The sequence below is a fragment of the Acomys minous genome (genome assembly GCF_964271855.1).
Source record: "Acomys minous genome assembly, chromosome: 10".
Classification (NCBI taxonomy): domain Eukaryota; kingdom Metazoa; phylum Chordata; class Mammalia; order Rodentia; family Muridae; genus Acomys; species Acomys minous.
The window spans coordinates 118538540-118554961 of NC_140491.1; the positions used below are offsets into that span (position 1 = coordinate 118538540).

General features: G+C 44.5%; 1 protein-coding gene across 2 annotated transcripts in view; it reads right to left on the reverse strand.

Annotated features, from left to right (window-relative positions):
* Window positions 1-1099: 1099 nt before the first annotated feature.
* The window catches only part of ZDHHC5 (zDHHC palmitoyltransferase 5), a 28399-nt gene continuing 13076 nt past the window's right edge, over window positions 1100-16422 (reverse strand). The window contains exons 4-12 of one of the 2 annotated variants that reach the window (XM_084797705.1): window positions 12135-12292; window positions 9238-9410; window positions 8996-9098; window positions 7712-7803; window positions 6537-6669; window positions 6097-6220; window positions 4788-4900; window positions 3128-3987; window positions 1100-2418 (exon numbers count right to left, since the gene is read on the reverse strand). In XM_084797705.1, coding sequence (XP_084653831.1) covers window positions 2253-2418; window positions 3128-3987; window positions 4788-4900; window positions 6097-6220; window positions 6537-6669; window positions 7712-7803; window positions 8996-9098; window positions 9238-9410; window positions 12135-12292 — 1922 coding nt within the window. In that variant the 3' untranslated portion in view covers window positions 1100-2252. The remainder of the gene's footprint in view (window positions 2419-3127; window positions 3988-4787; window positions 4901-6096; window positions 6221-6536; window positions 6670-7711; window positions 7804-8995; window positions 9099-9237; window positions 9411-12134; window positions 12293-16422) is intronic. The other variant, XM_084797706.1, reaches the window with a different exon arrangement.

The following is a 16422-nucleotide window of genomic DNA, read 5'->3' on the forward strand; positions in this document are numbered from 1 at the left end:
GCTGTCTTCTTCTCTCCTTCCCTTCCCTGCTCTGTGCAGTGTGGTTCCAGGACTTCATTCTTGTTTTGCTTTAAGTGTGTTTAACAGGCTGCATAGTATGGCTGCCTTTAAGAGGCAGGTGCTGTCCCATCTGAGTCAGAGTTTAAGACAAGGCACTGCTAAGACCTAAGACACCGTGCATATGGCCACCACTTTTTTTTTTTTTGGTTTTTCGAGACAGGGTTTCTCTGTGTAACAGCTCTGGCTGTCCTGGAACTCACTCTGTAGTCCAGGCTGGCCTCGAATTCACAGAGTTCCACCTGCCTCTGCCTCCCAAGTGCTGGGATTAAAGGCATAGGCCATCACACCTGGCACATTATCTTAGCAGGCTGGGAAACTACAAGAGCAAAGAGCATGGTGTAAAAGCAAGTTTGCTAGTATTTTCCTACCACAGACATAAACATTTTGCCCTGACGCTCTTCAGCGTCCATCAGGAGAGCCAAGGAAGGTCTATGCCCAGGGAAACTGGGGACTCACAGTCGCCAGTGTGTCCCATAATGCTCCCACCTTCTCCTGGGGACTGACCCCCTAAGCCTTGTATATAATCAAGTTTGTCGTCTCTGTCCTGTCCCCTGTGACACCCAACACAAGCTTTATTCCCTCTGTGTTTTTTAAATGAACCTCTGGCAAGAAGTTTAATGTTTCTCTTTAGCTTTAAAAAAAAAAAAATGGATTTGGTTGTTTATTAAGACCAGGTTTGGGGTTTGGGGTTTTGAGACAGTGTCACACTATGTAACCCTGGCTGCCTATGAAGTCCAGGCTGGCTTCATGCTCAAGACCCACCAGCCTCTGTCTCCCAAGTTCTGGGATCAAAGGCATGTTCTACCATGCTTAGCTGTTTTATTTTACTTTCTGAAGAAGAAACTAAGAAATGACACAAGAGTTCTCTAAGATTTCAAGAGAACAGGGTGTTATGAAAAATTAGGTTTTTCTCATCCATCCAGCAGGGCATTTAATTTAATAGCCAGAATAAAAACAGAACCAGAGAGTGAGATTTCCCTTTTGACTTCCATAAGACCATTCACCCTGCCTTAACCAGACAAAACACAAGCCAAGGGGAGCTGGTTAGATCAGGGTTTATTTTATTCCTGGTTGGTTTAAAATGGCTAATCAGAATAAAAAAATTAAAGGGTCTCAATATAGAGGCTGGGGCCTCCCCTGTTTAAAGGTTAGAGCCCAGCTACCCCTCTACCCAGCACCATAGTGAGGTGGGCTAAGGGGTAAACCCCGGGGGACAATCAGGAGGGGCCTAGGTCTGCCGCTCCTTCTCTCTATCCCATTTTTGGCATATGATGAAAAATATTGCTTTTTGGATTCTCTCCTGGCCTTGGATTTTAAGATCATTTTAACTGTAGATTACAAGGAAGCATTGAAGGAGGCTCACTGAAGCCCCACCACAATCCCTGTCTTCCGAGAATGGGGGGCGAGGTTGCTAGATGTTTCTTAAATTAGGCCAAGTACTCTTTCTGATCTCCCACCACCGTCATGGAACCATGACCCCTTTCCTGGGGAAACTCATGTCAATGAGCCTAGAAGACTAACTCTCCAAGTTCCTTTATCTGACCAAGAACCCCAGACTTACCCCAGGTTTCTCTCCTAATCACTTAGCACCAGCAGAGGGTGCTATTTCCTTAGTCGATAACCGGGACAAAAGAGGGAACCATGGAGAAAAGGAAGACTTTAATGTCTCTCTTTTCCTGCTGGTCTAAGGAAAGGGAAGAATAAAATCCCCCTCCTTTTATATATATATATATATATATTTATCTATATATCCCTCCCTTGTTCTCCCATCCCAGGATAGATATATAATTTCTTTGATATTTATAATATATATATATATATATGTACACACACACCTGGTAACGGAGAAGAGAAAAAAATAGAATCCGTAACAATAATAAAAAAAATTATTTCTGGTTTAAAAATGATCTGGTTCCCTCCAGGGTGAGCAATTGCACAAATGTCCACTGAGTCTGGTCCAGGGATCAAGGAAGGGAAGATCAAGGGGAAGGGGAAGGGGTGGCCACCCCCAATCTAAGGGCCCCAAGTCTCCTCAACCCCATGGCATTTTAATAAAACAAGCCTCATCCTGTTGGAATCGGTGGTTTTAAAATGTCCATGCAAAGTAGGGGAGCGCCTTGAGGGAAGGAAGATGGCCACCTGAGGCCCTTTGGTGTAGGTGCAGACATGTGGGGGAGGGGAGGTGCCAAGATTCACACAGAAATCTCATAAGTGGTACCACCCACCCCTGACACCTTCTTGACTCCTCCCCTTGTGGGGCTACTGAGAGGTGGCTGCCCTGGGCCAGGGGAAGCAGAGCCTATACTCTTGGGCTGTCCATTGGATCTGCTGTAGGTGGTCTTGAGCTGCACTTCATCTCTGGGGAGAAAAAGAGAGACACATCAGGAAAAGATGCATGAAACACACACACAAAAGGGGTCTGAGCTTTTCCACATTATTTTCTTACCCAAACAATCCAGTCTCCTTTACTTCATTAGGTCTTTTCAGACAGGGTTTCTCTGTCTAACAGCCCTGGCTGTCCTAGACTTGTTTTGTCTAGGCTGGCTTTGAATTCAGAGATCCACCTGCCTCTGTCTCCAGAGTACAGGGATTAAAGGCCTGCGCCACCACACCAAGCCCCCTTTTACTTTATTGATATGCTTAAAATAAGATTCACTTTGTTCCCAATGTCTTCCCTTTTTTAAAAAAGGGGGTTTGCTTGCCAGAATAGGGCACCAGATCTCATCATAGATGATTATGAGCCACCGTGTGGGTTGCTGGGAATTGAACTCAGGACCTCTTGGAAGAACAACCTCTGAGCCATCTCTCCAGCCCCTCTTCCCCCACCCCCTCAATTTATTATTAACCACAGCTCTCATATACTTACTTTTTGGCAAATAAAACTTTCAAGAAGATATAGTATTAAGAGAATATTACCAATCTTCAATATCTAAGGAGGCATTGTCCATAAAGGCAATCAATCATGTAGGTTCTCAGGATCCCCAGGGTCCACCTATTCTAGAATCATGTACAGCTAAAGGCCCAATGCCTCCTGCTAAGTTGAAAGGGGGATATGAGAAATACTTACTTGGGTGTCAGTAATGGCTGCAATGCTACTTCCTCTGTCTCAGAGACACCAGATGGGGCTTTTTGGCTGCTATGAGACATTGATCGGCCCAGGTAGGGGGCAGTCGGGCCTGGTTCAGGGGACCCTACTCCCCGGCCCCTTAGCCCATCTGGTTTGCCGAAACGGGGTACAGCTGGGCGTCCAAGTGGAGTCTTGCTCAAGGGAGATCTCTTTGAATCATCTGAGGAGGAACTAGTACGAGGGGCATGGCCTGAGCCTGGTGTTGACTGAATGCCTGAGTCTCCCAAGCCTGGTTCTTCCTCACGTCCTGCAAGTGGAGGTGACTGTCTTAGCAGCTTCTCTCGTTCCTGGAGGGAAGCCACTATGTGGCGAGACAGATTGTCGTAACGGACTGGTGAGGGCTCTCGGTGTGCTGGGCCGGTTGGCACCAAACGTGGGTGCCTCTCGGCTTCCCGTTGCTGGGCCAGCCGGGCTGACAGGAAGGGAGAGGTGTAGCCTAAAGGTGGGTCTGGCTCAGGCCCTGCCTGTACTGACTCAAAATCAGGGCTGTCTGAAGGAGTGAGAAGGCTGTCATAAGATAGACTTCCGTTGCGTGTCTGATTGGCCAGGCTCTTATAGGAGGTGGAGGTGGTGCCCTCTGATCGAATGGACTGCAACTGGCCCAGCTCAAAGCCTGTGCCCTGGGCTGACTTGAGGCTGGAAGATCGTGAGCCACTGGACAATGGATCAAAATGAAAGCTTTTGCCAAAAGTGGGAGACCGGAAGCTCTCTGGCTCCAAGCTGGGTTCTGAGCGGTAGCTGGGATGGCGGCTGCTATCTGCAATTGAAGTTGGCTCCTTCAAGCTGTCGCCACGACTCAACTGTAGAAAAAGAATAAAACAGTCTTAGCACTCTTTTTGACAGCTGCAAGACACCAGAGCCCAAAGAGACACTGAAGAACAGAATTAATGCCAGTAGTATACTTCAAACTTGGACATCATATGCTTTGCCCTTAATGCAAAGCTACGACTTAGACCAAATACCTCATTTTAAAATGTAAGCTATGAGGCATTTTTTAAAAATGATTTCTGTTTTTCTAATGTGCATTGGTGGTTTGCCTGCATGTGTGTGTGTGTTGGGTCCACTGGAACTGGAGTTACAGACAGCTGTGAACCTTCATGTGGGTGCTGGGAATTGAACCTGTGTCCTCTAAATGAGCAATCAGTGCTTTTAACGGCTAGGCCATCTCTCCAGCCCTGATTTGAGGCTTTATAAAGTCGGGTATGGTGGCAGATGTCTTTAATCCCAGCACTTGGGAGGCAGAGGAAGGTGGATGATCTCTGTGAATTCGAGGCCAGCCTGGTCTACAGAGCCAATCCAGGACAGCCAGGACTACACAGAGAAACCTGTCTTGAAAAAGGGAAAGCAAAGAAAAAGAAAAAAGAAAAAAAGAAAAAAAGGCTTTCAGAGACTAGGTAACTTGGCTGAAGTAGTTTCTGAAATCAGATTTGACACCAGTGTTTTTATCTAGTATGTGTCATTTGCTCCTTTCATGATGAAAAACACATCAAGGAAACTCAACTCCATTAATGCAACAGTCAGTAACTGCCTTGGTTCTTACGTTCCTTCTTTTCCTGGAGAACTGGCCCCGGCTATGACCCCCCTTCTTAGAGCACAGTACCTTGGCGCTGGAAGAATGAGGCATGGCGGCTGACGTGCTGCTGCTGCTGTAACCTGGTCGATACTTGTACATAGTAGGTGTAGGGGGGCTGTCCTTGCCCAAGAGGCTGCTATCTATGGGGGGAAAACCCAAGAGCACTACTTTACAAACTAATTCTTCCAACCTTCATGGGGTTTCTAAAAGTTCAGGGAAAGGATGTGGCAGAATCAAGTACACCTAATAAAAGCAAAGTCTAATGAAGACTCAGCTAGGCCTGGTCCTTAGACACAGGCCTGCAGTCCCAGCCTCTCAGAAGTCTGAAGCAGGGGACAAGTGGTAAGCAGACAAACGCCCATGTACATAGAGTACGAAGTAGGATACTAAAGCCAGCTGTGCTAGTGCACACCTTTAATCCCAGCACTTAGGAAGCAGACTTCTGTGAGTTCAATCACAGTCTAGTCTACATAGCCCTGGTTTCTTTTGTTTTGTTGAGACGGTTTCTCTGTGTATCCCATGCGGGCTGGCCTTCTCTCAAAGGTCTGCCTGCCGCTGCTTCCCTGGTGACCCACAATTTGAAGGCACGAGCCACCACTGCTTGGGGAAAGGGGGATGATTTTTTTCCCTCTAGCTTTTTCAAGGCAGGGTTTCTCTGTGCAACAACCCTGGCTGTCCTAGACTTGCTTTGTAGACCAGGCTGGCCTTGAACTCAGAGGTCGGCCTGCCTCTGCTTCCCATGGGCTAGGATTTAAAGGCATGGTCCACCATGCCCAGCTAGTGATTTTTCTTTTTTAAAGAGCAAAGATCTGTACTAGTTTCAGAATTTGTGGTGGGCAAATGCATCAAACATACTAAGAAGTTCTGACTCAGGCCCACTGTCAAGTGAAAGCACTTGCTATAAAAGCCTAATAACTTGAGTTCAATTCCCAAACTCCACAGTGGAAAGACCAACTCCTGGAGGGTGTCCTTTGATCTACACCGCCCCGCCCCCCTACACCATGCACTTATGTAAGATTGTAAAAGCAAATCTGTGGAAAGTCCAAATCACTGTTTACTGCTACTTGACAACCCTCTTTTTTTAACTATAAAAAGAAAACTGCTCAGCTTTGCACAGTGGCAGTATAGCAGCCAATGAGGTTTGTCTAAGGTGCAATCAGCGCTAACTGAAAATAAATAAATAGCAAAGAAAACTGCTCATGTATCCATATGCTGGGTGTTCTCAGGCACAACTCAAGTATTATCTCCTAGCCCTTGCTCGTTTTTTCTACAACTTACACGGTACCTCATTCCTGCCTTCAACCTCTGGGATCTCACAGACCAAGGCAGCCCTTACCCTCATCAGGACCCAGGCTGAGGTGCGTGCGCAGCCCTGTGTACCGGCTCAGGTCCGGCTTAGGAGGAGGTGGAGGCTCGGCATCAGCAGACTGGCTCTCTGTTATCTCCAGGCTTCCCTTAGACTAATAAATGGAGAGAAGGAAATCAGACTGGGAAACTACATTGAGTAAGGTAACAGTAAGTAGTCAAAAGAAAAGTACTAGGACGAGTCAGTTTGGGGATAATAAAGTACAAAGAAAAGCTGAGTGTCTATCATGTGAAAGATGCTATCTCTTATGAAGATATGGAAAGAAACGGTTAAGTGTCTATTGTCGTTGAACTTAAAATCTCATGAAGATCTGTGTTTAAGTGACTTGAACACAATGATGCACACTCTATACAAGCTCCTATCCCTTTGCTATGGATGAAATTCTCTGGCCTGACTTCCCTGTGTCTCACCTTAGTCCTCCTCAGCTCTCCCTGGATGCCATTATCCATGATCTTCACGGTTATCTGCCCATCGGACACTTCTGGTCGGAGGAAAGGAGGTCTAATTACAATTGTCTTTTCTTTCTTTGGTCTCCCCAAATACCTGCATAGCAAGAGGGAGAAGGCTTTCACTTACTATTTCATTCAAAAGTTCTACCTGCATACCAAGTGTGAAACATTGTACATATGCAATAAACAGTCGTGGACTGAGGTGTAGCTCAGTGATAAAGAACAAGACCCTCGGGCCAGGCGTGGTGGAGCACGTCAGTCATCCCAGCACTCGGGAGGCAGAGGCAGGCGGATCTTTGTGAGTTGGAGGCCAGCCTGGTCTACAAGTCCAAGACATCACTAAATAGCCCTGGCTTGGCTGTAACTTTCTATGTAGAGGCAGTTGGTCTCAAATTTGCTGTAGTTCTCCTGTCACTTTTTTTTTCTGTTTTTTGTTTTAATATTTATATTATGTATACAATGTTCTGACTGCATGTACACCTGCACACCAGAAGAGGGCACCAGATCACATTACAGATGGCTATGAACCACCATGTGGTTGCTGGGAATTGAACTCAGGACCTCTGGAAGAGCTGATGGTGCTCTCAACCACTGAGCCCTCTCCCCAGCCCCCTGTCACTGTTTCTTAATCTTCAGCATCTTTAAAAAACAGTCCTGAGCGTAAAAGTTAGCACTAAACTGATTTGATTCAACGAACATCTTCAGCAAGAATAGACTTTTACAGGAAGACATCTAACACTCTAAAGTTTTATGCATCCTCAACTGTCAAAGGCAACGAGCCATACTCCAACAGTAGCAATTGAACTCAAGAATCCACCAAAACATCAGCATGTCTTTTCCTTGTAGCACTCACCATTCTAAGAGCAAACACCGCCCGCACCCCCCGGCTTGTTTGAGTTTCTCTGTGTAGCCTTGGCTGTCCTAGACTCACTTCGTAGACCAGACTGGCCTTGAACTCACAGATATCTGCCTGCCTCTGCCTCCCAGAATGCTGGGATTATAGGTTTGCACCACCAAGCCCGGCTTTTTTTTTTTAATTAAGCAAACCCTTCTTAAAAGGCCGTTTTCTGTCAGATTTCTTTTATTCAGAACAAGCCCAAAGGAGACAGAAGTTTGACCAGGAATGCACCGCACACCTGGGTGCTGGAGAGCTGCAGAGGACGCGGCTAACGTTGTCGCAGCAGCCGTTGGTGAATGGATTCACACCTCCCCGGAATTTACCTGTAACCTAGGAGATAAAAAGAACTGGGTAAGTCAGACCAAAACGTAAATTATTGTGCAACCAGTCTTTCAGGTAAAACACTGATGCTTGTAAAGAGCGGGATGAGTCAGGGTTCTCAGTTCAAATTCTAAGTCTACCTCATGGAGACCGATCCCAAACATCCGTTTCCTGTACAAAATGGAGTTAGGCAACTTTCTGAATATTGACTAAAATAATTCACAGATAATTGTGTATAGCACATGCACACTAATTATATACACTAATTCATCTTTCAGTATTATACCATACCTAAAACAGTATGCTATATAAAGAATTATTGTATTATTAGGAACCAATGCTAAGAAAAAGAATTTATATATTCAGTACTGATGTGATTTTCCCTCCAATACTTGATTGAACCTAAAGAATCCATACAGGAGCTAGGTGCAGTAGCACATGTCATTAATCCCAGCACTCAGGGAGGCAGAGGCAGGCAGATGTGAGTTCGAGGTCAGCCTGTTCTATATAGCAAGTTCAGGATAGCCAAGGCTACACAGAGAAGCCCTGTCTTGAAAAACTAAAAATAAAAAATAAAAATAAAAATAAATAAAAAATCCACAGATAACAGAGAATGCTGACTGCCTACTATTATGTGCACAAAAATAATCTTTAAGCAGTACCATGTGCTTCATAAAGCCTGTTCCAACTTGTTTCTGTAAATTCACAAACTAAATATTTGTTAAAATAATTAGAACAAGGCCATTCTTTTCCGTTTTGGTTTTTGAGACAGGGTTTCTCTGTAGCCTTGGCTGTCCTAATCCTGCTTTGTAGACCAGGCTGGCCTCGAACTCACAGAGATCTATCTACCTGCTTGTGCCTCTGCCTCCCAGGGAGCTGGGACTAAAGGTATGTGCCACCATGCCCACTACAAGGTTATTTTTCTTCCTTTCTTGGAGACAGGGTCCAGGCAGATCAGGTTTCCTCAGCCTCCTAAGACTACAGGTATGCACCGCAATCCCCAACTTGAATTCTACTTATTGAGAACCTGGCCTACTTTACTCACTTTGCCCACTACCGGTTTTTGGTTTTGGCCCACTACTGTTAATCACTACATCGTCACATTAAGTATGTGCTGACACTGTTTGTGACAGCAATAAACTCTTCACTAGTAAGGGCTGAACACACGCCCTGTTCGGTCTCCCACCACTTCTCCTGGTACCTGTTCATTGGTTGTGCGTCCCCTAGCCACCAGCACCACGTGAAATCCCGTGAGGCCAGCTACAGGGATGAAAAACAAGCCAGCCACACACATCACTGCCATTCTGATTCCAAGTAGTCAAGGAAAACACAAAAATGTCATCTTGTTGTCCCTGGCTCTACTGTGACCATTCTCCCTTTCCCTTTCCTGACTTAAGGACTCAATTTGCCCTCCCAACCCATCCGAAAAGCCTTCAAGGATACGTGACAGCAGTGCGGACCCCTGAGAGCTCCTCTATGTGATAGAGGACATAAAGGAGGCCAAAGCCAAACACACCCATAATGTGGGCTGTCAGGGAAAGGAGGAAAAGGAAGAAGTATCTGTAGTTCCTGCGACCAATACAGTTGTTCACCCAAGGGCAATGATGATCAAATTCCTAGGAGCAAAAAGAGACAGAATAAAAGGCATCTTTAAAACACTAGGGTTGGGGCTGGAGAGATGGCTCAGACAACAGCACTGTTTGTTCTTCCAAATGTCCTGAGTTCAATTCCCAGCAACCACATGGTGACTCACAACCATCTATAATGAGATCTGGTGCCCTCTTCTGGTATGCAGGCACACATGTGGGCAGAGCACTGTATAAATAAATAAATAAACCTTTAAAAAACAAAACAAAACACTAGGGTTGGCCAGATACTTCACTGGATAAAGGTATCTGCCACCAAGACTTACAACCTAGGTTCAATTCCCTGTGACTCACATGGTAGAAGGAGACAACCTACAAGTTGTCCTTGGACCTTCACATGTGTGCCAGGCACATGTTACACACACACACACACACACACACACACACACACACACACAGTCGCATATACACAAAAAGCAAACAACAACCCCCTCCAAATCCAATATTAGATACCTTCTGTTGGAAAAAGGAACAAAATTAACAAAACTTAAGTTTTAATTTTAGTCATTTATGATCATGTTCATCATTTAGTTACGTTTTGTGAGACAGGGTTTTTCTGGGTAGTCTTGGCTATCCTAGAACTTATGCTGTAAACTCAGAGATCCCCCTGCCTCTGCCTCTGCTGGAATTGATTAATGTGTGCACCACCACTGCCTAGCCCCTAGTTACAAAAATGTAAAGTTTTGAAAAATTAAATTTGAAGAATATTCAAAGTAGTTTCAATTCTTCTATGTTAACTGAAAGAATGACCTTCCAGGGGTTGGCCAAAAGCCAAGTTCTCAAATTGATCTAAAGTTTGGCGTGGTGCTACAAGTCTACAGCTCCAGTACTTGGGAAAAAGAAGGATGGCCACACATTTGAGGGCAGCCTGGTCTACACAGTGTAATCTAGGCCAGCCTGGTCCATACAGTATAATCTAGGCAGGGCTGCAGAGCAAGTCCTTGCTTTAAAAAAAAATTTTTTTTTTAAATCTATCAATCAAAGAGACAAATGTTGGCAAAACATTCAAGGTTTATGGTAATAAAAATAAGACAACACAGAAGGATAGCTACAAAATGCAAACTAAACACAAGAACATGCCTTTTGCATCAGAGATAGCACTAAGTATCCACAGGATGGAAGGCTGGGGTGAGGAAAGCTGTCATTAGAGTTAAAGCTGCCCTGTGTAGTAACAGAGTTCAGCTCTAGCTCTCACGTGCCTCACTCCAAATACTATGTGGGTTAGCTGGGCCATGCAGACTAGGAGCTTGGCAGGCCTACAGCTTAGGAATCTACTCTAGGGCTGCAGAAACTGCTCAGTCATTAAGAGTATGTGCCGTTCTTGCAGGACCCGAGATTAGTTCACAGCAGTCCCATCAGGCAGCTTAGAACTCACTATACCTCAGGCTCTAGGGGGACCCTAGCCTTTTGGCCTCCTCTGTCACCAGCACTTCATGTCCAAATACCCACAAACAAAAACACATATACGTAATTTTTTAAAAGGGGGTGGTGGTGGTAGGGGGAGGATGGAGAGGTGGCTCAGAGGTTAAGAGCACTGGCTGCTCTTCCAGAGGTCCTGAGTTCAATTCCCAGCAACCACAGGTGGCTCACAACCATCTATAATGAGATCTAGTGCCCTCTATTGGTATGTAGTTGTACATGCAGATACAACATTGTATACATAATAAATAAATCTTTTAAAAAATAATCTTTGATGAAAAAAAATTTAGAGGGTGCAAAGATGGCCCAGTGGTTAAAAGCACTTGTTTTTCTTATAGGACCTGGGTCTGGATACCAGCATCTACATGGTGGCTCACAGCCGACCATCAGCATCTACATGGTGGCTCACAGCTGACCATCAGCATCTACATGGTGGCTCACAGCCGATAATCAGCACCTACATGGTGGCTCACAGCCGACCATCAGCATCTACACGGTGGCTCACAGCCGACCATCAGCACCTACACGGTGGCTCACAGCCAACCATCAGCACCTACATGGTGGCTCACAGCCGACCATCTGTACCTACATCGTGGCTCACAGCCAACCATCAGCACCTACATGGTGGCTCACAGCCGACCATCTGCACCTACATGGTGGCTCACAGCCGACCATCAGCACCTACATGGTGGCTCACAGCCGACTATCAGCACCTACATGGTGGCTCACAGCCGACCATCAGCACCTACATGGTGGCTCACAGCCATCTATAATGAGATCTGGTGCCCCCTTCTGGCCTACAGTTGCACACTCAGGCAAAACATTGTATACGTAATAAATTTTAAAAAAAAGGTTTTGTTGTTGTTTTGTTTTCAAGACAGGGTTTCTCTGTGTAGCTTGGCTGTTCTGGACTCACTATGTAGATCAGGTGGCCGTGAACTCACAGAGATCCACCTGCTTCTGCCTCCCGAGTGCTGGGATTACAGGCCTGTGCCACCATGCCTAGTTTATTTTGAAAAAGAAAAGAGAGCTGGAGAGATCTTGCAGAGGACCCAGGCTCATTCCCTACAGAGAGGCTCATAGATATCTGTAAGTCCATTTGCAGGGATCTGACATCAGTTTCTGGCCTTCAACATGCACATAGGGCATAGACATACATACAGGCAAAACATTCATATTACATAAATAACAAAAATTTTAATTAAAAAAAAACTACTCTACAACAAGGAAAAAGACAACTTCAGATGAACAGTCTTAGCCATCCAGTGCTCTCACCTCCACACAGTTGTCACAGACACTGCAGTGTGAACATCTAGGAGGACGGTAGAAGCGGCAGGTGGCACACCATTTCATTCGCACTTGGATGCCCTTGATCTCCACTGTTTTATATAGGGGAGCTCGGAAATCATCCTCTTTGTCTTCATCCTCTTCGGCTAGAGAAGAGGAAATTTTTAAACAACTATGCCCAAACTAGTAAGTACTAAGAACATAAGATGTTTAAAATGTAGCTCCTTAAAACTAATTAAGTGTATATGTGTGCGCATGAGTGCACGTGTGTACGTGAGTGAGAGAGAGAGAGAGAGAGAGAGAGAGAGAGAGAGAGAGAGAGAGTGTGTGTGTGTGTGTGTGTGTGTGTGTGTGTGTGTGTGTGTGTGTGTATGCACGCACCAGAGAGGTGTTGGATCCCCTGGTTCAGGAGTTATAGGCAATTGTGAGCTGTGAGTGCTTTGAGTGCTGGAATCAAACTCAGGTTTTCTCCAAGAGTGATATATATATTCTCAACCACTGAGCTATCTCTCTAGCCCTAAAGCTAGAGTTGTATTTTACAAATCCACAGCTTACATCATACTGCATGGTTAAGAACAAAAGTTTTCCCCTCATATCAGGAATAGCAAGAATATACATTCTTCTTAATTAAAATTTTTTAATTTAATCGTTATTCTGTGTATGTAAATGTGGGCACATGTGTGTGGAGGTCAGAAGACAACTCTCAGGAAGTCAGTTCTCCTTCCACTGTGGGTTCAAGCAATGGAACTCAGATTACTTTTATGTGTACGAGTGTCTGCATGCAGTCTGTACATGCACTATATGCATGGAGCACCCAGAGGCCAGAACATGGCGTCAGATCCCCTAGCAATAGTTATAGAATTATGAGCCACCATGGAAGTGATGGGAATATCACCTGTGTCCTCTTTAAGAATAGCCTGTGGCTTTTTTGTTTTTTGTTTGTTTGCTTTTGTTGTTGGTTTTTCAAGACAGGGTTTCTCTGTGTAGCCTTGGCTGTCCTAGATTCACTTTGTAGACCAGGCTGGCCTCGAACTCACAGCGATCTGCCTGCCTCTGCCTCCCCTCCCAAGTGCTAGGATTAAAGGTATGCGCCACCATGGCCCAGCCCTAACCTGTGTTCTTAACCACTTAACCATCTCTCCAGCCCAAAGTAAATCTTAAAAATAAATAAATAAATAAATAAAAATAAAAAAGGATACTGATAACATCCCCAGTGCACCTTATTTCACAGCAATGCTGCCTACAAGTGAATATTATCTTGTGAAAATGCATTAGTATTTTACTTTTGTCTTTATCTACATGCATGTTAAAAATCAAAATTTTCATTTATGGCTAGGTAGATAGCTCAGCCAATAAAGGCACTTGCAGCCATTGACTGACAACCTGGTGAATCAGTGTTAATGACTCTAACACATGCTTCCTTGGTGTGTGGGACACAGAGTGCTTCTCTCACAGGCATCCCAGTAATCATTAGCACTGAGCAGGCTTTCAGAGGATCTCACCTCACTGCTATCCCAGTGCACTTAGGAATCATCTTACACTTGTGAGGACAAACAGATGGCATTAGTAACCACTTTCTGTCAGCTCATGTTCTCCAACTCTTACTTATGATAGTTTTGTTGTTGTTGTTGCCCCCTTTTTTCTTTCTATTTTTGATTTTTCGAGACAGGGGTTTCTCTGTGTAGCCTTGGCTCTCTTGTAACTCACTCTGTAGACAAGGCTGGCTTGGAACTCAAGAGATCCTCCTGCCTCTGCTTCCCCAGTGCTGAGATTAAAGGCATGCACCACCACTGCCTGGCCTTTGCTTACTTCTTAAAAAAGGAAATCTGTTACTTGCTGACTCTGCTTCCTCATTTTCTGTATTTTTCATTCACTATCTTCACTGTAATTCAGCTCTATCTTTCCCTCACACACACATAAACACACTTCTTAAACGACTGGGAAGATCAATTTTTTTCAGCTGGGTATAGTGGCTTCCACCTGTAATTGCAGTGCTCAGGAGGCTAATGCAGAATTCAAGGCCAAGCTGGGCTACAGCTAAAAACAAAAATATTTTTAAAGAATCAGTATTTGCTGAGTATGGTGGCACATGCCTTTAATCCCAGCACTGGGGAAGCAAGAGGCAGGCGAATCTCTGAGCTCCGAACCAGCCTTGTCTACAGAGTGAATTACAGGCCATCCAAGTCTACACTGAGAAACCCTGTCTCAAAAAATCAAAAATAAGTCTGGGTTTGGTGGCATACGCCTTTAATCCCAGTACTTGGGAGGCAAAGGCAAGCAGATCTCTGAGGGCAGCCTAGTCTACAAAAAGGGTTCCAGGATAGCCAGGCCTGTTATACAGAGAAACCCTGTCTAAAAAACAAGAAAACAAAACAAAACAAAAAACCCAATACTTACTAACTAAAACAACGGAGATGTCATTATGCTACCAGTAAGTCAGTTATTGAATTACAGTTCGCCTTCTCTTTACCTTCTTCTTGTTCAATCCCTGTCAATGGTGCTCCTATCCTCATAATACAAATGGCAGAACTGACCAGGTCTCACCTCATTTCTTTTCTAAGCTGACTCTACTTTCTCTAGATAATCATCACGCCTGCTGTTTCAAATACCATAGCTGCACACTCCTTAAACCAAGTGTTCAACTCCCAAATTCAATTGCCCACTGGGTAATTGTACCAAGGAGTTACCTCAAATTCATTATCTAGGTCTGAGAGCACAGCTCATGGTAGAGTGCTGACTAGGGCCTGGGCTCAATCCCTAGCATGGAAAAAAACAAAAGCACATACAGAGCCTGTTTAACATTTAGTTTATAAAAATCAGCATCCACTTTATCTCCCAAGTTATGAACCTTGAAACTACGACAATAAAACTATACGCTCCCATCTAAGTACAACACAGGCCTAACCTTGCTTAGATTCTGAGTTCAAACAGGACCAAGCATGTCCAGGGTGGTGTTAGCAGCAGATGTTTCCCAGTCTTTGCTCTACCCTATTAAGCTGTCACAAATGATTCTGTTGGATCTACTTCTGGAAAGGCTGTAAAGCTAGTCTTGAATTCAAATCTTCATCTGGTTTATATCACCGCCAAAGCCAAAGACTGTACACTAAAGAATTCCTTTTTGTAAATTAAGAACGCCTTGGTATCAAAGGAAGAAGCATAATATATTTACCAGAGGCTTAATCACCTAACTTAGCACATCAAGTCCTTTACAGTTTGGCTCCGAGATTTTGTGGGGTTTGTTTGTTTGTTTGTTTGTTTATATTTTTTTTTTGGTTTTTCAGGACAGGGTTCCCCTGTGTAGCCTTGGCTGCTCTGGACTCACTTTGTAGACCAAGCTGGCCTCAAACTTGGCCCCGCGGTTCTTTTCTGGTCCCACCATATACTTCCTTGATGAGGTCACCATTCCATGGGTACAAGCTTCTGTGTACACCTCCTTTATGTGAACTGCCCTCCTCAGCCTTCTACTTGGTAAAGTTTTCTTGCGCATTCTTAGCAGTACTTCCCTGTTTCTTTGAGCAGAGCTAGGTGCACCCCTGTCTAAGTTCTCAAGAGAACCTCACCCACACTTCTTCTGGAGTTTGTACCTAACACCACCAACTTACAAGCTCTAAATAAAATCAGAGATTTGATCCAAAGAAACAGACCAAAGCCCAAACCCTAATCAAGATGCCATTTACAACTGACACCCGTTGAAAAGAAAAAAGAAACCTGTTTCTCCAATGGAGCAGCACGGGGTATCGAGCACAGGAGCTGTAGCAGGCCAACACAAAACACACCCCAGTTTTCTGTTTGTGTATATATGTGTGTGGTTTTTCTTTTGATTTAATTTTGATTATTTTAGTTTGTTATTGTTTATTTTTAAGAAGAAAAGGACATGAAGTTAGGTGGGTAGGGAGCTGAGGGGTGGGAAAGAATAGGATCAAACTATTTTAAAAAACTTAAAAAATAAAGTTTAAATAATAAGAAAGGTTTGATCCAAAGTGAACCAAATAACTAGATATTGTGATACACACACACACACACACACACTCCTGTAACAGAATCCTACAAGCCCAAGATCAACTGTTATCTCCCCAAATATTTTTGGTTTGGTTTGGTTTGGTTTGGTTTTTTGAGACAGGGTTTCTCTGTGTAGCCTTGACTGTCCTGGACTCGCTTTGTAGACCAGTCTGTCCTTGAGCTCACAGCGATCCACCTGCCTCTGCATCCCAAGTGCTGGGATTAAAGGCATGTGTCACCACTGCCCAGCTGTCCCCAAATATTTTTAATGACAACA